The sequence below is a fragment of the Drosophila ananassae genome, chromosome XR, assembly GCF_017639315.1.
Source record: "Drosophila ananassae strain 14024-0371.13 chromosome XR, ASM1763931v2, whole genome shotgun sequence".
NCBI lineage: Eukaryota > Metazoa > Arthropoda > Insecta > Diptera > Drosophilidae > Drosophila > Drosophila ananassae.
Window position 1 is genome coordinate 13,129,733 of NC_057932.1, and position 27,784 is coordinate 13,157,516.

Consider the following 27,784-nt stretch of genomic DNA (forward strand, 5'->3'; position numbering starts at 1 on the left):
GAAATTGGGCAACTCTCCTCGTCATTGATTGCCAGATATTTACCCCCAGATATACATATATATTTATTTTTTTGCACTGCCGCCAAAAGGAGCAACGCGAAAGATTAAAAACAATTTCCTGCCTGGGGGCGGTAGCATCTCAATTTGCTGGCTTCCTCTGCCCCCAAAACCCAAACCCAAACCCAGAAGCCAGAACTAAGAGCCCAGAACCCAGAGCCCAGAGCCCAGAACCCAGAGCCCCGAACCCCGAACACCGAACACCGGACCCAGAACCCAAAAGCCAAAACAATGTGGAAGCCCAGGCGATTCCTAGACCCGCAAAATGCACTCGACGAAGCCTCATAAATACCGAATTAGTTGGTAATTCTATAAGCAACACGCGCCCATTGATGACGAAGATGGATTGTACGGGGTCTACGAAAATGGGTCTGCCAATGGGAATCCCTCCAACGAGCGGTCGCGTGTCTCTCTCTAGATAGTAGTCGGTGGAAAAAATTCCAAGTATGAAAAAAATAAAGGAAAAAGGAAAATAGAGCAAATATAAAGCGGGTTGGCTATTTGAGAAGTTTGGGAATCGATGTATCTGGCAGATAGATTCGTTTCGAAATCTGATTTGGCCGAGGCACGTGCCACTCACCAGCTGGTGAGCTCAGAAACCGGTGCGACAATTAGCCGCAAATGGCAAATGAATTTCCCAGCATTTTCATTAACATAATTAATCGAAAATAATAGGCACTCGGCCACTCCTCGAGTGCTCGGATTAACTCTCGAGTCGACTCTCATTAAAAAGGCAAGGTAAATCGAGGGTTTTATCGAGACCACTTCACTTTCTCCGTGACTTTATAACCGAGTTTTGTGTGTCCATACATGTACTAATGGAAATTAAATGGCAAAGAACTATAGTTGACTTAAAAAATATATCTTACCCATAATAACAAAGCCATATATGCTTAAAAAATATTGTATCTATGCAAAATTTGTATATAGGTCTCGAATCTTGTAGAAATTTTTAGTATGAAGTATGAAATACTTTGAGGCATTTAGCTATAGAAAGAAATTTAGAATAAGTTAGAAAAAATAAGAAATAGATGATATATAAAATAAGTATACCATTATATTAAATTTAAATAACTTTACTTCATAAAGTATATATTTAAGCACTAAAATCCTGAGCCAAAAACCGGTAAAAAAAATAAGGTTCTTATGTTTTGAAGTTCTTAAAAGAATAAATATCTATTCTATAAATCGGAATAATGGAAAGTAAAAGATAATATTGGAATACAAAAGATGTTTAATAAGTCAATAAGGAAATCTTAGTTCTTAAATATTTATTGGATTTCCAATTTGTTGTTACTAGAATCCTTTTACATATTCTTCTACTATTATATATTCTTCTATATAATAATACTTTTAAGCCCAAGATTCAGTACTATATAGACTAATATACAATTATTTAAAATATATCATAGCTAATTAGCGAAGCTAATTATTTTATAAAAAAGCCAAAGTGGCAAGTTTTTTGGGAAGATATCAAAGTGGAATATAATTACAAGACAATAAGCTCAAGGGATTCTCTAAGGAAGTACCACATTGGTATCATTTTTATATTTTACATAAAGCCAAAAAGTTTATTTGGACTCTTTCCAAAGTATTGTTAATAAATATACTCAGTCTGTATTTTTTCGGTCACCACCTTCTGGGAATGACACAAAGTGACCCAAGTTCAGGTGGTTGATTTACAAATATGTGTGTGTGTGTGATATGCGATTTGTGAATATATAGTTTGATATATCTGCCTCCTTGGAGACCGGACCTTTCTTCGTAGAGTCCTTTCATGTGGCCGGGGCGTGGCGAGTTTTATGAGCCGAATTAATGGTTTTTGATGATGATGGCTGACTCGCCCTGACTTGCCCTGCCACGCCCTAGTCCTCGTCCTGCTGTTGCCACTGCCCCTGCTCATCCCCGTTTCCTGATTCGTTTTGCTTTTGGAGTCAAAGTTAAGGCCTTAACAATTGTTGTCAAGGCGCTGACGGTCGAAAGGGCTTTTTTTCCTTTGTGGGATCAGAGGCTGGCTCGAAAGAAGCCGACGATACCCACGGAGGCCACAAGCCGCGAACTGAAGCCGAAAACCTGAGCCTGAGACCCAGAAACCCGGGAATCCGGCCATCCAGGAACCCAACCACCGATCAAAAGCCGAAAAAACCAAAAAGGCAAAAAGGCGCGTGCCCCACGGATGCCAATAAATGCGCAAACAAACAAAATCTCACACAGGAGTTGCCAAAAAAGGAGAATCAGAAGCGATTGGCCCATGTCCGGCTTTGGAATGTTCTGTTTGGAAGCTGCCGGCGATCGAGTTTATTTGCCAAACCGAATTCCAAAGATTGTCGGCTTCCAGAGTTATTTATCAGGTGTGTATCACTTGGAAAGGTGGCCCACAATTATGACTCAACTTCTTGGGGAAAAAGTAACAAAATTCTTTGAAATTAATAAACTAATAATTGCATAAGAGACTTTATGAAATAAAGTAATAATTTTAATAAATACTAGAAATTATCAATGATTTAATAATCTAAGAAATAGTAACTATCCTTGAAAGATTGTCTAAACTTTAAATAAATGTCTTTAAAATTGTTTAAAAAATTTAATTAAATTTCAACGGTTGGCTTTAAGAAAAATAACAAATCTGTAACGTTTTTGAAAAGAAATGTTGTGTTAATATAATTGATAAATACTTAATAATAGAATAAGAAATACAGTATGAACAAAATTTAAATTGAAAATTTTAAAACCTTTTTATAATTAAATTGTTTTTATGCTTTTAGAAATTGTCTGCCTTTTTGGGAAGTATTACTGTTAGGTACACATAATTTTCGTCAATTTTCGTAAGTCAAAAATGAGGTTTTAATCTCATTTTTTTTTAAAAGTCATGGCTATCTACAAATTCTGTAAGACTTTACTGAACCAAGCTTTCAAATGGATCTGTTTTGGAAAACAGACACGGAAACTGTTTTAGATTATTATTAATTATTATTATTCTCTTATTATTAGTTCTGGAGTGGAGTTCCGGAGAACCTGAACATAAAAATGTTTCTTTAGTATCCCAAAAATATGCTTTTGCGAATTGAGGTCTGGGGAAGCCTGGGGTACTCTGAAAATAATATCACACGTTGATAGCTTCTCGAAAAGTAAGACTAGCTTTTAGATTCCAACATTCTTTGGAAACGGAGGCTAGTACAAATTCGGAATCATGGCGTTCCTGAAAGAAAAATTCAAAGTTTTCTTACTAGAAAACTTAATCTTCTAATTAATAGAACACTTTAAACCCCAGATATATTCCGAAAAATCCGTTTAATCTCCCAAAATAAGTTCAATAAAAAACACAATTGATTTTTTTTCTTTATATATATATATTATTCATCTGATCATATTTTTGTGAACTTTTTACAATTATTTTAGTTTTTCTTTTGGTTTTATAATTAAAAAAAAAAAAGAATTAACCAGTTTGCTTAAACGTTAGCATATAATTATTTATAATATATATAGGGATCGTGTATATATATACGCTGAATGTGTATGTATATAGCTATACATACTCTATGTATACGGATCCGCTCTTAAATATTATCAACTAATTTTGTTTATTTTCTCTGATCTTTTCTCATTCCATCATCATTTTGTTTTTTTTTTCGCTTAAAATTTAACCCGCGAAAAAAAAAGTTCTTAGTTTTAGAGAATTAAATGCTAAATATTCTTCGATTTCGTTACATTTTCCTTTCTTCTTGAGTGTGTGTGTAATTGTTTAGGTGTGTGTGTGTGTGTGTGTGTGTGTGTGTGTGTGGCTGTTTATGAGTGTTTTTTAAACAAATTGTTAAGCTTAAATTACAATTAAATTGAAATTAAAACTAAACAAAAAATGTGAAGAAAACCGTCCATTGAACTAACTCTTGTGTGTGTTTTTCTTTTCAATATTACAAAAGTTTTTCGTTAATTAGTTATATATATATATTTATAAATCTTTTAGCATACTTTATGAAGAACATTTACACACATATATATCATTAATATATATATATATATATTCCAAAGAATTTCTCATGTATTTTTTTTAGGTTTTTGTACACTTTTTTTAAAAATTATGTTTAAATTATTTTATAAATATTTTCATGCTGTCTGCTTTTGGATTCTGGCATCGTTTTTATTTTCAATAAAATTTCCTATATATATTTCTATATATATATATATATATATATATTTCGATCGGGTGTGTCAAGATGTTAGCTTTTAATTTCATCGCTTCGCTTACTTGCTAAATACTTTGCTTTCTTCTATTATCTTTTGCTTTTAAAGTCTGAAATGTTAATTCGTTTTTAGCTGATTTCGGGTCGTATTCTCTATATATATTTTTTAAATGTTATGTATAAATATCGATTTTGTTTTTGTTTTTGTTTTTATTTTATATATATATATAAAGACGACAAAATGATGATTTGAACTTGAAACTTCTTTTTGTTTAGTTTGGTTTAAAGAACTTGAAATTGGAATTAAGTTTTTAGCTTTATGATATGCTGAGCTCTCTATAACCACCCCCGGGGTCTTCGAACAGCTCTATTTCTTCCGGATCGCTCCCTATTTTCTGATCCCTCCCCGAACCCCCTGGCTTCACCATGGAATGGTCTACGTATTGCATTTAAAAATCCTCATCCTCACGTCACTTACTTACTAAGTTTTCTCTTCGCCATGCATTCGCGTTGTTGCATTTAGCTTACTGCTTGAATTTTAACAAATGTTTTAAGGATTTTTTTTTATATTTTTTTATACTCTTTTTATTTATGTTATCACTCATTTACTTCGTTGATCCTGGCTGCTTATGCTAGATCTATAATACCTATAAGTTTAGATTTATGTTTATGTCTTGGGTTGTATAAACTTGTAACTTCGCTTCTCCGCTTCTATATTTTATACACGCTCTATTTTAAGGGGTTTACTATGTATAAGTGTTAAAAAAAAATTCTCGTTAACTACAAAAAAAAAGTTTAAAAAAAAAAAATATCAGCCCTAATGTTTGGGTTTGCTCTTCAAAGGCCCTTTGGTGGCTTCAGTGCTAAGAAAGTGAAATTTCTTCGAGTCGTAAGTGTGGGGTTCGAACTCGCCCGTCAAGTATTAATATTGTGGAATATATTGTGGAATTTTTAGCACTAATTCCACCAAATAGCACTTTTTAGTAGCTGCATCTGAGGGCTGTAAACATTCAAGGTTGTCCAAGTAGCAGGGGGATATGTATCTGCAGGTGGGTGACCCGTAGCACCCACTTTACCCATAAGTAGAATCCAGATTCTGGTCCTGCTGATGGTGGAGATTCTGCTGCTGCTGCTGCTGTTGCTGGAGATTCGAGTGCTGCAACTGGTGATGCTGCTGATGCTGTTGCTGGTGCAGATGCTGTTGGTGCTGGTGTGGATGTTGGTGCTGGATGTTGTAGTGATGGTGCAGATTCTGTTGCTCTAGTATGGGTGAACTGTCACTGCCGCTTCCGGAGTTACTGGCCCCGCTGCTGTTGTTGTTGCTGTTGCTGTTGCTGTTACTGTTGGTGTTGCTGCTGCTGCTGTTGCTGCAGTACTGGAACAGTAGATTCTACACCATATTCGCGTACTTGTCCTGCGGCGACATGTAGTCGAGACTGTTCTGGGAGAAGGCCTGGGCGGACACGGTGCCGGTGAACGAGGGCGACGGCGACAGCCCGAAGTTGGAGGCCGTGTACCCGGAGTGGCCCATGTTGTAGTTCACCTGGTTCTGATTGCTGAAGTACTCCATCTGGGAGTAGTAGCTGGGCGCCTGGGCGTAGTTGTTCGGGTACTGCTGGTACTGGTTGTGCCAGAAGTTGTACGAGTCGTGATTGGACATGTAGGCGGCCGAGTGGGCGGCCGAGTGGTGGGCGGACTGGGCCGACTGGGCGGCGTGCGCCGCTGCGGCCGCCGACTGCGGCGACATCGGGGTGATGGGCGGCGAGGGTGTGGTGATGCTGCTGCTGCTGTCCATGGGTGTGATGTTGCCGCCGGGCTGCAGCAGCCGGGGGTTGCTGCCGGCCGCCGATCCGTAGATGCTGTGATGATGGTGCACTCCGGCGCCAATGTCGCCGCCGGCGTCCTTCAGCTGGTCGTATGGCGACCGTAACAGGTCCTGGCCCACGCCTCCCAGACCACCCACGCCGCCCACTGCGCCAACGCCGCCAACACCGCCCACACCACCGCCAACGCCTCCGCCGAGGTTCAGGCCCCCACCGGATCCGGAGCCCACTCCGCCGGAGCCATAGCCTCCGGACAGGTGCTCTTTTTTGCAAACAATGCTCACGGGACTCACGGACGTGGCCGGCGTCGGCAGCAGCGGACTGGAGTTCTGATGGGCCGCCGTCACATTCAGTGCCGCCGCCGCCGCTGCCGCTGAAAGATGGGCGTGGCTGGCGCTGCCACCGCCCCCTCCGCCGCCCGCCGTCTGACTACTGCTGCTGGAGCTGTTGGGCGTGGAGCCGCCGGGATTGCCGTTGTTCGACTGGCTACTGTTGCTGGTTGACTGGCTGGCATTGTTGGCAGCTGCTGCTGCGGCGGCGCTCAGGAAGGAACTGTGGTGCGTCTTGATCGACTGCTGGGCGGCAGCCACGGCCGCAGCGGCATTGGCCGCCGCCGCAGCAGCCGAGTTGCTGCTGCCGGAACCGGATGAGCCGCCGACATTGCCGCCGCTGCCACCGCCGCCTCCTCCGCTGCCCACGCCCTGCGAGGATTGGCTCGACTGGCTCTTGTTCTGCTGGCCGCCGCCGGACTTGTTGCTCTGCGAGGAGCTGTTGTTGTTGCTGTTGGAGCGGCTGTTCGAGGAGCTGCCACCGCTGCAGCTGCCGCTTCCACTGGAGTTCTTCGAGCTGCTCAGGCTGTTCGACTGCTGTTGTTGCTGCAACTGCTGGCGGCACTTGGCGCGACGATTTTTGAACCAGACCTGGAATTAGACACAGAAAAATTTAGATTATTTTAATAGTGTGTGGTATTATGTGTGGTACTTTATGTATTATCCTTTAAGCCTTTCGTAAACTTTTTGATTTTTAAAGGAGTTTTGGCAACTCTGACACTGCCTACATCTGATGGCGACCGTGACAGGAGCTGGCTAATGTGATTTCTGACTGGAAAGACTTCGTCAGAAATATTTCTAGTACAGAATTGAGATTACCAGAAACCCTGCCAGGTTTGAAGCTCATGTTTATATTATTTCCTCCAAATATTGAGTCAGGATTCAAAATGATACACCTCCGAATGAGAAACACAGTTCCCTAAAAACTCCCAAGTCCCCCTCCTGGCGAAGAAATCCAAGCTCCCCAGTCATCAATCGACCATAAACCAAATTTCAATAAAACAAAATCGTGGCTATTCAAGCAAGTCCTGTGTCTACAAGCTCGACAACAACACACCTCCCACCTTGGCACAATCTGAAAATCAGAAAACGAAGTAAAACCGCAAACGAGACAATTTGAAAATAAAAAGGAGAAATCACTTTGAAGTCCGCCCAAACCGCCCAGCCACGCGAACAAGTGCTTTTGAAGTTCATTATCGTTCAGTTTCCCGCCATGCCCGCCAAATGTTGGCTAAATTTTCTGCTAAAATTTGCAAAAATTCCCAGGCTTAGTGTTATCAATATTATTATGAAATTTGGCAACAGTTCATTAAACGATATCAAAGCACCGAATGGGAAATGGGAAATGGAATCAAGTCCATGGACGGACGGAGCAAAGTCAAATGACAAAAGGGGATTTACAAATTCAAAATTGAATTGAAAATTGAAATTGAATTTGGTCGAGGAGGGGGTGAACGACAACGACAACGACGACGACGTCGACAAATAATGAAATTTGATACGCCTTGTTTAATGCTCTTTTTTTTTTGATGAGGGGTGCCCTGGCCCCACCCCCATGGAATTTCGGAAAGGAAACTCTCTTTCGAGGAGTATACACTTACGGCAATGAAATGCTCGAGTGGCCACAGCCGCGTGGCAAGTGTTAGCTTCAAAAAAAAAAAAAACATAGAGTCTGGGGGAGGCAGGGCGGTAATAAATTCAGCTGTTTACCAAGGCACAAGCCATTAGCAAGCAACACCAACCCCAAACAACAAATCTCTGAAATAACATTTGCCAGGCAGTGCGGTTTCCCTTCCGTTTCCGACTGCTTCCTAAGCTTTATGCACTGCTTCAACTGCTTGATCTGTGATTCGGAGTGACACCAGAGCTGCCAGACTGGAGGAGTATTGGAAGAGGCTGTTGGTTTTGAAGTTGAGCCCAGCTGGATCAGAGTCTTTGGAAACTGTGTCAACTCGGAGTGTAAATGATAGAAGTGATGCCAGACTTTGAGAATATTGAAAATAAACTATTCTTTAAAATAATTTTGATATAGAATACTATATGATTTCACTTATATTTTGTTTATATTTAAATCTTTTTTAAGATATTTTTATAAACAATAAAAATTTTATTGTTTTAATAACTTTTCTTCTAAACAAAGAAGATGTTAAGAAATCCCAGCCATTTCAACTCTGAATAGAGATATTAAGAGATATTTAAAAGAAGTACTCCTGTCACCCCGAAAAAAGCTACTTCTGGCTTGATCCTGGCCAGACCGGGAGCCCTGGCACTTAGAGGATTGTTTGCAGCCCCTTAAGCATAACAAACAGGGCTAAGTGAATTCCTTGCGCTCGAGTGTGCCGCTTTATGGCCTGTTTATTGTTGTCTTCCTGTCTCCGGGCCCGAAAGGGATGCGTTCTGGGCGGCGGAGTGGGCGGGTCGAGTGGGTGGTTTTACAAGGGTCCCTTATAGAGGGGGAGGACAGTGTGTGTGTGTGTGTGGGTGACAATATAATCGAGTCAATTTTTGGCCGCCGGCGGCTGTTGATGTAATTTTTCCTCTCTCGGATGCCCTCGGAATGTTGTTGTTTGTGTTGTTGGGCTGCCAGGAGCGCGTGACTTTTTGCACTTGTTGTTACTGGGCTTGGGCAGCCCCCTCCCTGCCCTGCCCCATTGGTTCGCACCCGCCCCCGCATAATTTATTCATTGGCCCGCCCCGGCCAACTAATTGATGTGGGAAAATGCAGCCGCCGGCCATCCGTCTCCGGCACACGCCCACTCTGCGCCCATCCGACGAATAAACACACACACACAGTGGCGCTCTGGGAAAGCGAGAAAATGGCACTTGACTAAGGAAAACACTTGAGTTTTCCGGCTCTTGGGTAACCGATATCCTCATTTTCTCAGGCAAGAAAAATGGTTATTTGGAAGTTTTTTAAATTTGAAAAAAGTGGGGTTTCCGAAGGACTAAAATGTATAAAATTATTACCATCCTAGGAAAATTTTCCAGATTACCTTTTTAATACTATAATAATAAATTAAGTTAGTTGTGCTTCTGATAGTTTGGAGTTTAAAAACAACTTGTTTGTTTCTTAAATTTATAAAAAAATAATAAGTTTAAATAAATTGAATTTCGTAGATTTTCAAAATGAAAAAAATTGAGAAAAGGCATGAAAATTTAATAAAAAGTATTGAAGAAATTTATATTTTTTCCTGTAGTATTTTATGGATATACAATTTATAAAAAATAGTATCCGAAGTTATTTGGATACTAAGTTAATTTGAAATTGAAAACTTTAAAAACCAAACCAAACTAGAGCCACCTCACGAAATTTTCCATTTAACTCTTGAAGGACTTTTAATTTTCCCCCCGGCCCGAGTACGAAAATATGCATATTTTGGTGTTCGGTCCCCCCCTCTGTTTCTGTGGCATTACGAAAATGTAAAATTATGCATTTGATATGCATAACTCGCCCCGTCTCCTTCTAAGCCCCATATGCAGCCGTCTCCCGTCTCCTGTCACCCGTCCCTGTCGTTGGGCGCAAATGATAAGCGGGGAAAGGTGGCGAAAAAGAGTGGAAATTGTTAATCCGCAATGGGAAAATTAATTTTATAAAACAGCTGTGCGTGAGCGAAAAGTTTTCCCTTCCCTTGGCTCTCTCCTTTCATCTATCCCTCCTTTTTTTCTCCCCCTCGTCGCACCCTTCCCTCTGACATTCTTTTTTGTCGGCAGACAAATCCTTTGGCAACAAAACAAAAAGGAACTCCAAGCCGAAAAGGGAAAATGGAAAGCGCGTGGAAGGAAAAAATAGAAAGAGTTGGCTAAGTTTAGGTGCGTACGTCTCCCTAGCCCCGTCTCTGTCCGGCGCCCATTGCTGCCGTCTCTTTCAGGCTTTCCAACCCTTAAACATCGCCGAAGAACAGCTGAAAATGTGGCAAAATATCCGACATCTGAGGTGACAATACTAGGGAAGGTAAACACGGGGCTTACACAGATCCAAAAACTAAGGGTTTCAAATTTTAAGATGTACATAGGTTATGGGGTTCTAAGAGCTCTAAAAATCAAGTTTTTGAAAAATGTGAACATTTTTTCAGATTTTAATATTATAATTACTACAAAAATAACTTGAAAAGCAATTTTTTTCAAATAAAATATGTAATTTCGAAATGATCTATTAGTTTTGGAGATAGTGGTATCTATTTTTGACGTTTTTTTTATTGTTTTTTATTTCTAGCACCTAAATTAAATATTCGAAATATTCAAAACCCTTGAAAACCTTTCAAAATTGTCTCGAAAAACAAATAAAAATTATTTTTCCTAGTGTCAGAAAAGGGAAAATGGTTATTAGGGGTGCTGACTGCGATGATTGCGGCCCGGCTGCTGGTTTCCACTGTGATTTATGACTGTCGAGCGATGGCAGCCGTCCTGCCCGTCCTGCCCGTCCTGTTCAACCCCCTTTTGCAACGCCCTTGGATCGTCCTCGACGAATGGCGAATGAAAACATTTGGGCGTAAATGTTTGCTCTGTTCTGGTGCAGATAAGCTGCGTAAAATTATTACGTTATTTGTATTGGTTGCAATCAACGCCCTCTCACTTACCGAGGGACCCGGCGACCCACTCGTACGACCCCCGCTCCCTTCCAGAACAGAACAGAACAGAACAGAACAGAACAGAACAGAACAGAACAGAAAAAAGACCGAAATACCCACCCCTGGCAGTGCTACTGGGCCATAAAGATGCCTATCATTCAATTAATATTTACCAGGCCTAAGCCCCCCGGACTCCTGATTATGACTCCGATTTTGATTTCGATTTTCTGTTCGATTCTGTTTCCAGATTCCTTTTGCTCCTCGCTTCCTTGCGCGGAGCCTGTAATGATTATTTATGTGGAGGCCGAGGAGGTGTTCCCTTTGAATGGAGATCCTGCTGTGAGGAGTCTCTCACTGGGCGACCTAAACAAAGAGGATTCCTCGGAGGTGGTCTATGAGTGGGTGACCTCTCGGTCTCAGATGACCCCTAACTGTGGGTAGCTCCTGGCACTTACTTCCAAATACCCTAAAAAGCCACTTTAATTTTGTCCAAGCTGGCACCTCTTTAGTTTAAATTCTGGCTAGAAATAGAATCTCCCGCCTAGGGATTTTCTTCCATTGGTGTCGGAGCTCTTTCGAGTGAAAAACTGCTGCCTCCCCAGACCCCGAAAGTCTAGTTTCTGGTCTGGCTAATTGAGTTGCTTGGCTTCCCTGCAGTCTAAATAACAACAAAAAGGCATCAGAGAGGTAGGAAACTAACACGGAACCCCAAACCCCAGCACCCAGACATTGCCCACCAAACCCCAAAAACCCCAACAAGTTCCAGGGAAAAAACCAAAAGCCAGACGCCTTGTAAAATGCAAACGAATCGTGTTGTGTTTTTGCTTCTTCGCTTTGCTTTTTGGCATTTCCACATTTTCGCATTTCCACAGGGGGGGCTGTCACGGGTGGGGGGTTTTTCCTAGTTTTCCCTGCTTTAATCTGATATGCGAGTGGATGTGTGGGCGTGCATCCGAATGCAGTGACATGTTGCGTCACTCCGGCAGAGGCAGGTACAGTGGGTCAGGCGACTGGGATACTTCTGGGAAGTGATTCGTCCTGAAAAGTGCCATTGGCGCCCACTGTCCACTAAAAATAAACCTGAAGCGACTATCTTTAGAAAAGAAAAACATGTGGAAAATCTATAGAAATGCTGCCCTCTCCCTCTAGCAGCTCTCGTCCTCTCTCGCTCTTATCCTGATTGTGGCATTACTTCGGAATCAATTGTGTAAAAAACGTAACTTTTCAAAAATGGCAACAAAGCAACAAAAAGGGACAGAGGACGGGGGCGAGAAGTCAATTCATGGGACATGTGCAAGGTGTCCTTGCTGCAGGACCTCTGCCCCCTCCTTGCCTTTGTTGCCCGTCTCCCCCCTTCGGAGGAGAACGTGTCGTTTTTCACTTTTCAGCCCGACCACTGCAGGGGCTTCTTCGGTCGCCTTCTTGGGCGCTTCTTTAAAGTCTACGGCACTCCTAAAGTCAATAACTTTTAAGTACTCTAATTTTTTAAAGCACTTCCTTATAGGGTTTTATTTTTCTTCACTTGAATGTGATATTTTTTATTCGAAAGTTTAAATCTCACTAGTGATTTGACGTTGAAATAATAAGTATCTTTTCCTACTGTCCCTAACTAGTCTTATTCCCTAACTTATCAAGGTTTAAACTCCTCCGCTTAAAGTTCTTGATTTTCACTTAAAAACTTTAGACCTTATATTGGATCAAAAGTTCAAATCTGACTAGTTTTTAGACATCAAAGTATGAATATTATATTCCTACTGTCCCAACTACTCCCTAACTTACTCCCTATCCCTCCTAGGCCTAAAGCCTGTCGCTTAACTCTACCGCTTAATGTCATTCATTTTGAATAAAAAACTCTAGTCCTTCTTTGGCAGACCTCTCTATTTTTTGTATGGGTACTACCGCTTTTGACCCTGCAATGTCACGTCCTTAAATTACACAACAAAGGCAGTGGAAAGCAAAGCAAGGCCATCGCAAAGCAAAGCAAACAAATCGATGGATCAATATGCTTCCACTCGGTGACATTTCGACAATTTGACAATTTCGTGAAATAATGTTGCCAATAATGTTTACCCAATGTTCGGGGTGTGTGTTTTCTGTTGTCACTGCAGTTTCAAAACGATCGATCGTTGGCGATTGTTGCGGCTGTGTTTGCCCAAGAAATTACCGAAAAGCGGTAGCTGACAGTTTTTCCTTTTTTCCATCCGGAAAAAGACCGGAAGAGGGGGCTGTGTGTTTGGGCCATTTGCCAGTTGGCAGTTAGCATTTGGGCCAACGGCGCTAGGCAGCTTGTTTGTTTAGGCCCCGATCGAGAGAGGACACCTAAACAAACACGACAGTGAAATAAAGAAACGATCCCTCTTCCTGTGCCGGATCTAGAGCCTAGAGGTCCTCCTTTTCCGCATTTCCAAACAAAATTGAGTTGTACAATTTAACGTCATCGTGCTCATCTGGTCTGAAGCTAAAAAATTAGCGCAAATTATGCTCGACTAATGCCTTGAGTAAACTGAATCCGAGTCCTTTCAGTTCCCCCAGATATCCTCGAGGGGTGACTTGTCGTCAGAGCCCGCAAATACTTTCCGCAAATACAAGATACCGGGAATTTATTTCACTCTCGAAAAAGCATCCGCTTTTCCTCTATTTGCATTGAAAGTCATCGCCATCATCCCATATGCGATGGAGGAACAGCGGAGGACCAACTACCAACCCCCCAATGAAGTGTATATGTTTTATATCCCATATATCCTGGCACATATAGTACATCCTTGCCGTGAACAATCTGTTCCGAGCTGTTGTAATTTGTTTGTTTTATGGATTTCCTTCGGCGTTTGGCGTTCTGGCTCGCCGTGATGGCTTTTCCGGCACTTTTCCGAGGGCATTTTCGCCTAATTAAATCAACTGTACAAGTGTGCCGCAGCATTTGTGGCATTAACGCGGCTGCAAAAGCTCACATGTGCGGCAAATGGGCTTCCAAAGTCAAAAAAATAAACAAATAAACGAGTTAGCAGGTCAGCAAGTGCTGTTCTGTTTGCCTTTTTCCTCTTTTTTGGGAGACGGGGAATACCAAAAGTAGGTTTCTTAATTATGAAATTAGTTGAAGAAATTGTGTCTTTTTGAATTATTTCTTGGCTTACAGAATTTCTTTAAAGTTAAGCTCACATATTTATAGTTGGCTTGGAAATTAGTGAGGTAGTTTTATAATATTTTATATTTTTCTTTGAGGATTTCGAATTCTTTGGAATTATGGAAATCTGGTTAGGTTCTTAATCTTCTCTACTATAGAGTTGTACTATATCCAAGTAATTGGCTAAGTTTTTTTTAGAAATATTAGAAAATTATAGAAACTTTGTTTAAATTGTTTCAAAAAAGAATCTTTGCTCTGGCTCTTGTTATATTGTTATTTTACACTTTTAAGGCTGTTTTCTTTTTAGTTATGGCTATAATGTGCTTTTTTTGAAAGGCCTGTATCTTACCTGTACTCTGGATTCTGGCAGATTTATTTTGAGGGCCACCTCCTCGCGCATGAAGATGTCGGGGTAGCGGGTCTTGCCAAAAAGTGCCTCCAAGACGTCCAGTTGGGCGCGAGTGAATGTGGTACGTTCGCGACGTTGTTTCCTTGTGTTTACACCTTTGGAAATTAATTTAGAAATATAGAAAAAATACAAAATTAACAAAAACTTTATAGAAAAGAAATTGCCTGAAGAAAATGTGCTGAAAGTTGCCTAGGAAGCATATCAAGTATACGCCGAGTGGGAGGAGAGAGTTCCCAGTTTTTACTTTTGGCAGTTACCGCTATTTTGTGTGCCTGTGTGTATGTCTGTGTGCCTGGGTCTCTGCGTGCGTGTGTGTGTGTGTGTGTGTGGTAGAGCAACCCCCGAAAAATGCTACAGCCAACCCCTAAAAAGATTCGCGTAGGGTTGGCGGGCAGAAGGGGACTCGGGGCGAGGGGAGAACCAACCCCCGTGCAGCAGCCGCCCCAAAAACCCGAGACTCCCTCTTTTTTTTTTTCTCAGTACATTATGTACATGGGCACATGCGAGTGTGCGTGTGTGTGCGAGCTAAGCCGCCGCATTGTTTGCTTTGTTAGCTCGCACCGTCTCCCTCGCTCCCAGGCGATCTGGCCTGGCTCTCCTGGTCGCTCTCACCCTCTCGAGACTTCCCACTCCCTGTTTCTTTTTCCTTCTTTTCCGTCGTACTTCCCGTACTGCCTGGCCCAAATACACCCCGGCTATGGTCCTCTCTGTCGCGCCGACACACTCCCTCCCTCTCGGGCCGTATCAAAAATTAATGAGTTAGTCATTTTCGGTCATGAATTTATAAATTGAATAAAAAACTTGGGCTCTACTTTGCAGCTGCCGTTTCAGTTTCAGTTTCTGTTTCATTTCTCGCTTTTCGCTTTCAAAATGGTCGCCGCCTTTTTATTTTATTTTTTATCCATTAAATTAATTGCAATTTTCTGTATTTCTATATTTCTTTTTTTATATTTTGATTTTCGCCTTGATTTTTTTTTTAATTTTTTTAATAGAAAGAAAGAGAGAGAGAGAGAGAGTGATTTTTTGTGTTTTGTTTAATTAACTGCACCCATAAATTTTTTATTGTTTATTTTCGTTAGAGTTTATATTTTTTACGGCTTCCTCGAATCTGACTTTGAATTTGTATCGAGTTATGAAATTTTTAGTTTTATATAACCCGCCGACAAAAAAAATTCTCCCAATTATTTAAAAGCCAACAAACACATTGATTACGAAGTTATTCTTTTTTTAACGACTGTTTTTTGGTTATTTTTTCTTCTTTTCAATATTTTTTATGTTATGTCTGTGTGGCAGAGTCTTTTGTTGGCATTTTGTAGCCAATTTTTTGTGATTTTTGTCAGGTTTTGTTTGTCATTTGCAGCGTCACCGAACGAATCGAATCGAAACTGGAACCAAGCCGAGCGAACCGAACTAAAAAACCGGCAGATAAAAAACGTATCGCTCGGTTCGCGACTCTGGCGACTCAAAACCGCCCAGAGCTCATTATTCATTTTGACAATTTAACTGATAATGATGCAATATCGATGCGAACTGACATTGAGAGGCATCGAAAAAAAAACTAAAAACCGAAAACTGAAAACGCGGAGGAAGCCCACTCTCCAAGCAAAACTTTACAAAAATCTCAATTAGTTTTCAGAACCAAAAACAAGTTTTTTTTTTTGTCATTTTTACTTTTAAGAAAATTTCTGGGAAAGTTTTCTACAAATTCTCTATCCAAGAAAGTATCTAGATCTTTGTTTTGCATTTCTTTCAATAAATATCTGTTTAGTTTCTGGCACTTTTCTATAAGGATATACCTAAAAAATCCTATTATATATGATATATATTTTTTAAATTGATATTCCATAACAGGATGTATGAAAATAAATATGTACCTATTAGTAACTCAATAATTCTCTCTTCTATATTTTTTTATAGTTTGATATTCCATGATAGGATGTATAAAAAAAATATAAGCCCATTAGTAACTAATTTTTTCTAAAAATTCATTTTCTTTAAAATGAAAAACCTCTACAGAGACCTCTAATATTTCTAAATAAAGATCTTTCATGTTTGTCCTTTTATTTCAAGTGTAAAAATTTTTTCAATTTCTCTCCTTTTTTTTACTGATCACTCCAGTCAGTGGAATACTTTTTTTTTTAAATAACTTTCAGCACATTTACAACTTACGGATGAAATGTAGGACGTATACCAAAATTGTCGTGCGATATTTACCCCACATACCTTGGGAGAACCCGACGGCCTCCAGTCCGTGTGGGAGGCCGAAGGGACCCAGCGATGGCATCGGCATTCCGGGCGGCAGGGGACCGTGCGGCACCGAGTGGTGGGGGTGCGGGCCCCCGTAACTGTGCGGATGGGGGCCCAAATCGCCCGATTTGAGGAATCCCGCCGCCATCAAGGCCTCGGTCGAATGGAGCGCCACGTTGAAGCTGTGAGGATCCACTGGCCGTCGGCTATATCCACCTATGTATCCTGTATCCTCCGACCGGCCTCCGTCTTCCGTTAACCGTATACGGTGATCCGTGATGCGTTTTTTTGACTTTGGTTAGCCGACTTTTGAGTAGCTTACCCGCTTGGTGGCTTCCTTTTCTCCGGCTGCGTTTTTGTTCAATCTATAAGGAAAATAATGGCTTTAAAAAGTGTTGACAGTTTTTGTTCATATAATTTATGACTAAAAGATCTAATAGATCTCCTTAATCGCATTCGATTAAAGGGATCCCTGACTCTTAAAAGGACTCTATAGTGACAGGTAGGACTCAGGTGCTAGGATCTTTGAAGAACTATTATTTTTGGCATTTAATTGAAAATCTTAAGCAAATACTAGTTTTTGGATGCTATAGTAATAGATAGTGATGTTGGCCAGATTCCAGCCATCTCCTGAACCATTTTTAAATCCCCCAAGCAAACCCCTATGAGAAGAACCATTCTTAAGTCCAAAATCAAACACTTGTTGGTTGGTTTTCGAATATATTGTGGAAAATAACAGCCACCACTCACTGCAGCTCGATTATCTGCCGAAAGTCCACAGTATTTATTCAAATTTTATCGAAAACAAACACTTTTGAGATAATTGTGGGCTAAGCTCTTGCCACGAGGTCCAATTTCGATCCAAGACTGACGGAGAACTGGAAGAGGTCCGGGACTATATATCTGGAAACCCTATATGATGCATTATCTCGCCCACTCCCACACCCTAGCCCCGTCCCGCTCGCACTGCCCCGCTAATCCCGAGCTCTTGCCGGACTCCGGAGTGATGTAAAAACTTCTAATCTGGTTGGGTTTGGATGGTAGCCCGGCCAAGGAAGATTACCCAACCAACCGCCTCCAAGACCAGACTATAAGGAAGAGATATGTACATAGGGAACTCGAAAACTTATCTTGCGGTTTAAAGATCTTTGATCTGAGCTTAGCCGCAGGATTATTTCAGACACTTACTAGGACACTAGGTCGGGCGGCGAGGGACTAGCTGATCCAGGACAATGGCCACAGGCATTAAGATTAAGCCACGACAGAGACGGCACCACTGCCATCACTGCCCAGAAAGAGACGGCGCGCAACTGGATTAAATTCCGATGAGGCCTTTGTCTGAGGCACTTTTCGTGCGAAAAAATTGGCACTATCTGGGAGGTTGAGGTTGAGGTTGAGGTTGAATGCCAGAGGCCGGAGAATGCCAATTGCAGAATTAGCACGAACACCTCACCTAGCCCGGCACTGCTCCTCTTTGTTTGGCTCGAAATGAAGCCAAATACCCTCTCAAAACTATTTGTCACATATGAAAATTTGTAAAAATTTGTTTTGTTTTGTCATGTCGTGTTCATGGCTCAGTGCATTCCGGCTCATTTCGGCCTCAAAAGTGCAGCCGCAAAAACAAATACCCAGGCTGTCTGAGTGTGAGTGTGAGTGTGAGTCTGAGTGTGTGTGCAGTCGAAACTGAAACCCAAAAACCAAAAACCCAAAAACCCGAAAAACCGAAAAACCAAAAACCAAAACCCGAAAAAAAACTCGACCCTGATAGCACCCGATACGAGAGATGCTCCTGATTTCCTCCTCCTTCCACCGATTTCACAAATTACATGCTCACGCGCACACGCAAATTAATAACACATCTGGCTTCAATTCGAGAGCCGGCCCGGGAGGGTGGGGGGAAAGTGAAAAGGAGACGCATTCTCCGGTAGAGCGAGACAGCGCCAGCCGGGCCAGAGACACAGGGAATCCTGCGGAAATCCTGCAACTCCGCTTCTAAAATTTAACTAAACGGAAGCTGATAAGCTCGAAGTCGGTAATTGCTTTCGTTTTTCGAAACAGAAAACTGGAATGTGGTTTTGAAAATTGTTTTCAAATATTTTTCCCCTTAATTGGTCAAAAAATTGCTTTTTAGATAGATAGGAGTGTGAAATATATGATTTATTTTGATTATAAACTTATATAGTTTCTAGTAATGTTGGAATTGTTTGAAGAATACAATTTTTAGGTTTATTAGTTCAATTTTGACTATTCTTAGAGGTTTTTAAAGAAATACATTTACTTTATCTATGGGTTTTTAGGCCTTCTATTTATTATTGAACATATATTTAAGAAAATAAAACATATCCTTCACCGAAGCCTCACGATTTTAAATTATTTATTTCATTTATTAAGGTTTTTCTGAACAATTTTTTTATTGAAAAGTTCTAAAAGTTTCTTAAAAAAGTGAAACCACATTATTTCTTTATGTATATTGATTAAAAAAAAATAGTAAATATATTTTTTAAGTTTCATGTACTAGGTATAATAGATTATTTAAAGTTAAGGTAGATAGATATGAAGATAACTCTACAATTTTCTATTTTTTTTATATTTTTCAAAAATATTGAGTTATAATTTTGTTAAGATATATAATTCCTAATAATTTTAGTTCTTCTATTAAAATATTTAATTTTTACTTTAAATGTGACTAATTTTAATGAAGAAATGAACTGCTAAGTAGAAAAAAGAAAAGCTGCAACCTAGAAACTCTCAACATCTGTCAAAAAGAGTCGAGCAAGCTGGGATTTTGGGATCGCCGGTGATCGAGAGTCCGGGAACGTTTGTGGCTCTACGTGATTTTCTAGACATTTGCCTCTGGCGGCCGACCCCTCATCCCTCATCCAGCCCCGCCCCGGCCGCCCTCGCCGCTGATTATGAAAAATCATGGTAAATGGCAAAAAAAAAAAGAGAGAAGAAGGCGGCCCGCTGGCTTTTTTTATACTCCTTGGTCTTTTTTTGTTTTGTAAAAAAAAGAGATCCATTGTGAGGCAAAAACTAAAAACCAAAACGAGGCGAGACAAAATCATTTGGACTGGAAATACATCACGTACGATTTCAGAGACACTTTCATTATAAATGCCATTCGGCAATTTTTGATTTTCAAACTCCGATTCTCGGTGGGATTTCCTATGATCTGGTGATACCACTTTCAGTTTCAATTTCCTCCACATCCCAAGCCATATAGTGATCATAGACATTGTAGATTTAAGCCACAATTCATTTGTCCGGGCGTAATTACGGTCAAAATAATATTTGTTTGGTAAACAAGAGCCGCGAGGAAAACAAAATAGAGCCAAGAAATTTCAGCTACCAATTTGAAGATGGCACACACTGCGAGAAAAAGGGGTACTATTGGACTATACTTCTATTTGAATACAATACAAAGATTTGGAAAGTTTCAGACAGATTGTTAGTGGATCTCCCTTCAAAAAAACTTCAACCATAGGCTATATATGCTAACTATTGCTATTAGCCCTTAAAAAAATGAGATATAGAAATTTCTCTCAGTGCCATCACTGCTACCGTAATATCTGTCAAAGGGGCTAGAGCCCAAAAGGCGATCCGAAACCCGCACATCCAAGTGTTTTGCTTGGCTGATGATGCCGTTTCTCGATCTCTAATGGCACCCGGGTCCCTGGGAACTGGTAACTGGTAACTGGTAACTGGCCAGTTACTGGCTGGAAACTGGGAAAAGTCGAAAACCGAAAAGAAATCGAACCGAGTTGTTAGCCACTCCGGCTACTGTTCACATTTCGGGGCCATGGGAAGATTTCCGACTCTCTTTATTATTTTCGATGTGATTAATGAGTGGACTTTGCATAAGTTTTTGGTCATAGTCCCCCAACTGGCGGCTCTGACTAACACACATATTATAACTATTGCTATTATTCATGTGTTTATTTTTAGTCAGTCAGTCAGGGGCCATCAGGTTGGTCGGTGCAGCTGTCAGGAGCGCTAACCTGTCAGTCTCCCAGTGGAGGTTTCTAGTTTCTCCAAGTCCAGGTCGGGGCTATTAGTTGTCTCAACAACCTCTATAACAACTTAATATGCCCGGGCATATTGCACATTTTCCGTCCACACTGAGCACCACAATTAACAGCAGATCACAAATCCGCAAATCTATTTCTTAGCCATTAGTGGTTGAAGCCAAAAAAAAGCTAAGAAGACTGGACATGTTGGGAGAGAAACATAAAAGTCTCGAAACTTATATGCCGTCGCTTAGACTTGACTTGAAATAATTTGGGACGAAAAATAAGCAATGCTAACAAAGATAATTAAGACTTGACTTTATTCTTTATTAATTCAATAGACTATGAATTATTTGAGATATATTTCAATTATTTTTCTGACAAAACATATTCCTTTAATAACTTTTTAGAACATATTTCCAGCTATACCTATAGCTTCTGGAGCTACTAAACCCATAATACTATACCTATTTTTGAAAAACTAATGCCTCTAACCCAAAAACCTTTAAAAGATTCTCAATTCCTATGATAGCCAGTGTAAGCTCCACGTTTTCACAGTGGGCAGTGGAAAGAGAAGGCAACACCAAAAGCGAAAGAGACGGACGCACTGGCAGATGAAAAATGCATTTCTCAGGCTCATTTACATTGAGCCGCAGCTACTGGAATATGAATATATATATGCGTACATATGCGAGGAGCTATATAGCGACTAGACGACTAGTCCGACTTCAAGTTTGAGTTTCTGAGTTGGAGTGACTCTCTGGTTTAGCATAATAAGCCTGTCCGTCTGTCCGTTTGTCCGTTTGTCCGTCTGTCCGTCTGTCCGCCTGTCCGCCTGTCGGTCTGTCTCTTTGGAAATAATGCAACTTAATAAATGCAACAAAGAATGAGGCAGCAGGCAGTCCAAGTAGCAAAAGTAGCCGAAGTAGCAGCTTCAGCAGTCACGTCCCGAAAACAGGTAACACGGTAACTGGCCAACAAGTCGTTACACTAAACAAAAAACCATAAAATTAAATAAGATACATGATCATACAAAATAGAAATCAATTATTAGTTAAGGAAATCTAAGAGTTAGATGAAAAAGTTATGTTTTCAAAGCAAATATCAAAAAACAAAAGTCAATTATTTGTGGATTTTATTGAAATAGATTCACTTCTAAGATACCTAAACCGTAGAACTAAAGTCCTTCCGAGGGATAACATTTTCTAACTCATATTCCAAGTGTTACCATCCACCTCCTGCCTCCCTTTCTCATTAAAAGCTTGCAACTCAAAACTTGTTACTTGTTTTTGCGCGTGTATCGCAGTCAGCCATTTCTACGCAAATGCATTTTGACATTTAAATTTGCAATTTTCGCATAAAATTATATTTACTTATTTTAGTTTAGAGCGCGTTGGTGAAAATGCTGGCCCGGCCGGAGGAGCCTGGCCGGAGAAGTGGAGAAGTGGGATCGCGATTATACGATTATGATTGTGATGAGGCTGTTGATGTGGATCCCGGCTACTGACTTTGACGTTGACGTTGCCTGAAGTTTAATTAAGCAACGTGCCAAATAATTGAAAAAGTGTGAAGATTTGACAAGTTTAAGACGCATTAAAAAAGCCACCACTCGCACTCACATCTCTAGATATCGTCTATGGCCTAGAAATCCGCGCCAACTAACTGTTTCTGTCGCGAGGACAAGTTTTCCACTGTCCACTGTCCACTGTCCACTGTCCACTGTCATGTGTCGTGTGGCTGTGTATCTTTTTAATTAGTTTCTGTATTTTCGCTTATCGCACGGCAAATTATTTATTATTTACCTAATCAAATTGACAGATGAACAGCGGTTGCTGTAATTAATAGATGCCAGCCCGATTGCTCAATCAAATTAATCTATTGGCCGGCCATACGGACCAACTAAAAAACATACGTACGTTTAAAATAAACGAGATCCCTTAACTGTTCGCCGGCTAACTATTGGCCGACTAACAAATTGCTTTTGTGGCTTTTTTAATTGCTTTCTCATTAACCGAACAATTTGCAATTGGACAGGGTTGAGCAATAAATTATAAATGCATTTAAACAATTGAGTAGATTGCTTTTTTCCCTTATCTGGATCTGGTGTTTCTATCTATAATGATTTTGTTTCCGTTCCTGGATTATTTTCTGCAAAATGGCCTATTCCCTAGCCCGATTGTCCGCTTGCTAGTTTGTCCTGTTTCTTAAAAGTGCTTTCAAACCTTGAAAGAAGTTAGTTTTTTCAAGTATTTTAATACGAATATATGTAAATACATGTTTTTATTCCCTCTCTGTACAAAGTTTCTTTTACGGTCCTTCCCTGTCCGCGTGTCCGCCTGTCCGTTTGCTAATTATTAAAAATGCTTTTAAACTTATTTATTAATTTATATAATTTAATATTAAATGTTTTAAAACCAATCTAAATGGATGTTTTTCGTTCTGGTGATAGCACCTCTAGAATTCTCACTGTCCGTGTGTCCGTATGTCCGCTTTCTTAGAAATGCTTGTAAACTTTAAATAAGATAGTTTTTGTTTATTTTAACCTATTGAATGTTTTATTACCAATCAAAATACATTTTATCATCCTCTTTCTGTCAAAATTTATCTGAAATCCTCACTGTCCGTGTGTCCGCCTGTCCGTCTGTCTCTAAAAACAGTGAATCTTAAAACATAAGCAGAATATTGAATAATTTTCATCGTAAATCTACTAAATTTAAACCTCAGAAATATCTAAACATCTCATTTCCCCCAAGTCTACAAACATTTTCCTTCTATTATATTTTCCCAACAATGCTCCAATAAATTTCCATAAAATTGTTTCTAATTCATCAAATGCCTGGGCTTTACATCACTGGCCTCTTCTTACGATTCCATTCAAAAAACTTGGTCAAAAATAGTAACCAGTGTTGGGGAAAAAGTATTGAATGAATTGCGCTCGTTGTTTTGGTTTTTTTGTAGACCGGACGAATGATTGCATCATGTGGACAGTGGACAATAATGACAAAAAATATGAAAAAAAAAAACCACTCACACACTCCAACAATAAATCAATAATAAACTAATAGAGTAGAGTAACGTAACAACAAGAGTCGCCGGGCGGACGGGCAGAAAACTTATTATTTGACGCATTGTCAGTGTGATCTTGATAAGTCGAAACTGGAAATGGAACCCGAAAAATAGATGGATATTGTCTGGTGCCGTCTGAGTGATTTCTATTTAAATGGCTTTGTCAACGAAATTTGAGAAGCAAACGCCGAACGGCGTAATGAGCAAAGAGTGAAGAGAGATAAAAATTAATAATACAAATAATTGGGAGGCAGAGCCGAAAACACTGAAGTAGAAGTACATATATATGGTTGTATCTAAGAAACGCCACACCAAATGAAATGAAACCTCACTTAGGGCGAGGCGAGGCGACGCCACAGCCGATTGACAAAAGATGACGACAAAAAAAATTGGGAAAAAATTGTACAAAAAAAAGGCAAACAGCTCTCGCACAGATATATAGATACTCGATCTCGTAGGTATGCCCCGTTGTGTGTGGGAGTTGAAGTCGAGACCGAAGTCAAAGTCGGAGTTAAAGCCAAAATCAAATCGAAAGATTCGGGCGTGCTAGGAAAGCGGAACAATGGATACCGTTTTACACTTGGCGAAAATGGGGATTGCATGTTTATAGGGATTGGATTTTAGAGAACTAATATGGCGGGAAACCTAATTTGTATTCTTAGTTGCTAAAAAGTAACCTATTAGTAGTTGTTTTTACATATAATTTTAAGGAATTTCATCAAAAGTTAAAATAGTTTTGTGAAAAAAAAATAATAACACACTAATTTATGAAAAATTAATTCAATTATTCAGTACATTTTCCAATAAAATGGTTTAAATGTTGAATAAATCAATGGTCTAAAGTTCGAATCATTACTCTTTCCATTACTTAGTTTCAATTATTAGTTAAAAACTGTTATAAAATTGACAGAATAAAAATTAAAGTTTTATTTAACATTTGTTTTTAGTGATTTTAAAGTTGGAAGTAATGATTTTAAAAAAATCATTTAGAAAAATGTAATAACTCTATTTCAAAATAATGAATTTTATATATATTTGCTTTGAGAGTTAAGAAAAGTTGTAAAGCTTTGTTCAAGACAATTAATAAAAACAAAGATATGGCCTAATCTAGCCCAATTTTTTTCCAGTGCAGCCTAGAGCAAAAATCCACAAAAAAAAACACTCTCCAAGGGGATATTGCGATAAGGTATCAAATGTGTCGCGACGCGATCTTGGCGACTTTCAATTCAAAAATCAAGCGCTGCTGGGCGGATGTTGTGGCTGAATGAATGAATTGGCATTGAGGCATTGGGCCATTGAGACATTGAGGCACTGAGGCACTGAGGGGATCTAGGCTAGGCCGAGAGATCCAGCCAAGGGGCCCAGAAGGCGTGGGTGGAAACCAAACAAGCCAAACAAACCAAAAAAAAAACACTCTCCCAGAGACTAGAAGAAATCAAATTGAATTTCTGATTCAAAGTTTTGATAAATTCCCAAATCTTTTCGCTAAAAGAATTTTTTTGTTCGAATAAATAGCAAATCGATCTTTGGAAATATGAAAAACCAAAAACCATAGATCGAAAAATCGAAAAATCGAAAGAAAAAAAAACGAACACACGAAAGACGATGGAGGATAGACTTGCATATTAATTTCTGTTGCTTCTAACAAACCATATGCAAATTATTGGAAACAGAACAACAAAGTAGCAGCGAGGAGTCAACGTTTTATTCAGATATTTTAATTTATAGCCGCCGCTTTGAAATTAGACGATCGGTTTGTTGTGTTCCTCTCTTCATCTGGGGGGGAATAAATGTGTGAATAATGCGACCTGAACGGGTCCGTCGCGTCGGCTCGTATCTATTGTGTCCAATATTAGATTTCTTAGGTTTCTTAGGGTTTCTCTTCCGTTGCCGTTTGTCCCTCCGTCCCCCACGCCCCCCCATAGCCCACTAGCTCTCTATATCGATTTTGGATTTTTTTTCTTCCCTCCTCTCTAATATCTCGGATTCAGTCGAAGTCGAATGTTTTGCCTAATTAAGGGAGGCGGCCTTAATATGCCCATTAAAATTATGAAAATCATAACGAATCTCTCGAATGCGGTATCATTTTCTCACATTACGGCGCATTAGTCATAGACGGGAATTTCCTGAACTCTAAAACTTGGAATTATATGTAGGTTCTGGCCTGTCCACCCAAGAATTGGTTTTGGTTTTTGCTTCTCGACTTGTGGTGATACTAGAAATAGTCACAGTTTTGTCAGCCAAGGGGAGTCCCCACCATAAAATCACTTTTTAAAGTAACCAGACATAACTATTATAGTATTTTTTTTGCTAAAATAAGTAAACTCAAACAACTATGTAGTTATTTTTTGAAATTTTTCGAAGCCTTTGGAAGACGATGGGAAAACCTATTTACAATGTCGTAATACTAGGTATTTTCAAAACAAAGAAACACTTTTGAAATAAATTCAATACTCTCAGTTTTACGAGTTTTCTTCTTTGTGAAAAGCTATAGTTTGAAAAGAAATACTGATTTTGAAATATATTAATAGTTTATAATCAAAATCATGTTTTGAAAAACGACAATCATTTCAAAATAACCGAAAAATAATCCGCAAAAACTTTCAAAATGTATTTTTTGAATAAATCTCAGACGCTTGTAGGTTTTTCAAACTATAAGTTGGGAATTATTCTCAGAAGAGCCCCAGTTTTTCTCAAGTATCTGCTCCTAAACTTTAATACCAGAAGTTAAAACTTTTCTTGAATTAAAAAAATGTTTGAAGAAAGCAAGTTTTGAGGAAGACTGGATATTTAAATTCAAAAACTTATGACGTATAGCTACAAATCCTTTCAAAAGGTAAACTCAACAAGACCCAAAAATACTCATACTTCAAGAGATCAAAGATAACAAAATGATCCCTAAACTTTAGGATCCACAAATCCCTAAGATATAGAGGGAACGAATTTCAGACAACCTCTCGAACTCCCCCGATTAAAAAGAAGCTGAGCCCCCGCCGCTGGGCCTACTCAAGTCTATCGATCCTCTAGTTAATCCCAAGCATTATAATCCGTCATGGCCCGCCATCCGGGATATATCGGATGGATGTAGGCGGAATAGGGTATAGGCGGTATTATGGGTTTTGGGCCGATCTGGTGGGATCGGAAGGCGCACTCACCGAAAAAAAAACAAACAAAACTAGAACCAAAATCGCTGCAGTTATTCCAAGTGGCGGGATGGACTTGAAACAAGGTCCAGGCAGAACAGATACTTCGGATATATCTTTATGCGCCGACAGACCTCTGAGATATTTTAGTATTCCAGTTGTTTATTTTCGATTATTGTTGATGTTTATGTGGCTTTGGACTTTGCTTTTCGTTTTGGCACTGAGGACACCATAAAAAAATCACTGGCACACTTCCATATGTATATCCTGTATCCGAGAGATATTGTATCTCCGCTGATATCTTGGTTTTCGGTTTGGTTTTTGTTTACCGCTAGGCTAGTTTTATTAGGCTTTCTTCGTGTTTTGTGTGTGTTTGGCTTTTTGGCGACGATGCTCTCTTGTTGTTGCTGCTGCGGCGAACGCGGCGAAAACTAACTGCGAACGGCAACGAACGTCAGAACGTCAGGCGGTTACGGTCACGGGTACGGCAACGTTTAACGGTAACGAGCGTGTGTGAGCGACGGACGCACAAAAACAACCCGAGCGGCACGAAAGTTACTCTGGAAATGAATTGCGAGACACCTCCAGCGTACGACGGCGGCGGCGGTAGCAGCGCAGCGAGCAGCACGGCAGCAGTTGCGGCAGCAGCAAACCAGTACCGGGACCCGCTGCTAAATACAACAACTACCGGTTGCGGTGCGAGCGAGAGGGCGCGTGTTTCCGGCGTCGATTTTTAGCAATGGCTGACCCCCGGAGCTGGCGCCTCTGCACGTGCGCCAGAGCGAGATGCCCGTAGCACACCACCCGCGACGCGAACGTCTCTTTTCACCCGG

The 27,784-nt window shown here is 40.2% G+C and overlaps 1 protein-coding gene across 1 annotated transcript; it reads right to left on the reverse strand.

Moving 5' to 3' along the window:
* Positions 1 to 3,395: 3,395 nt before the first annotated feature.
* LOC6505304 (homeotic protein ocelliless) lies at positions 3,396 to 27,617 on the reverse strand. The gene is made up of 4 exons (XM_001965686.4): positions 26,964 to 27,617; positions 16,703 to 17,100; positions 14,429 to 14,583; positions 3,396 to 6,981 (listed from the first exon to the last, which is right to left on the reverse strand). The coding sequence occupies exons 2-4, from the start codon at positions 16,881 to 16,883 to the stop codon at positions 5,629 to 5,631; spliced, it is 1,689 nt and encodes a 562-aa protein (XP_001965722.3). The 5' UTR covers positions 16,884 to 17,100; positions 26,964 to 27,617; the 3' UTR covers positions 3,396 to 5,628.
* Between the last annotated feature and the right edge of the window lie 167 nt (positions 27,618 to 27,784).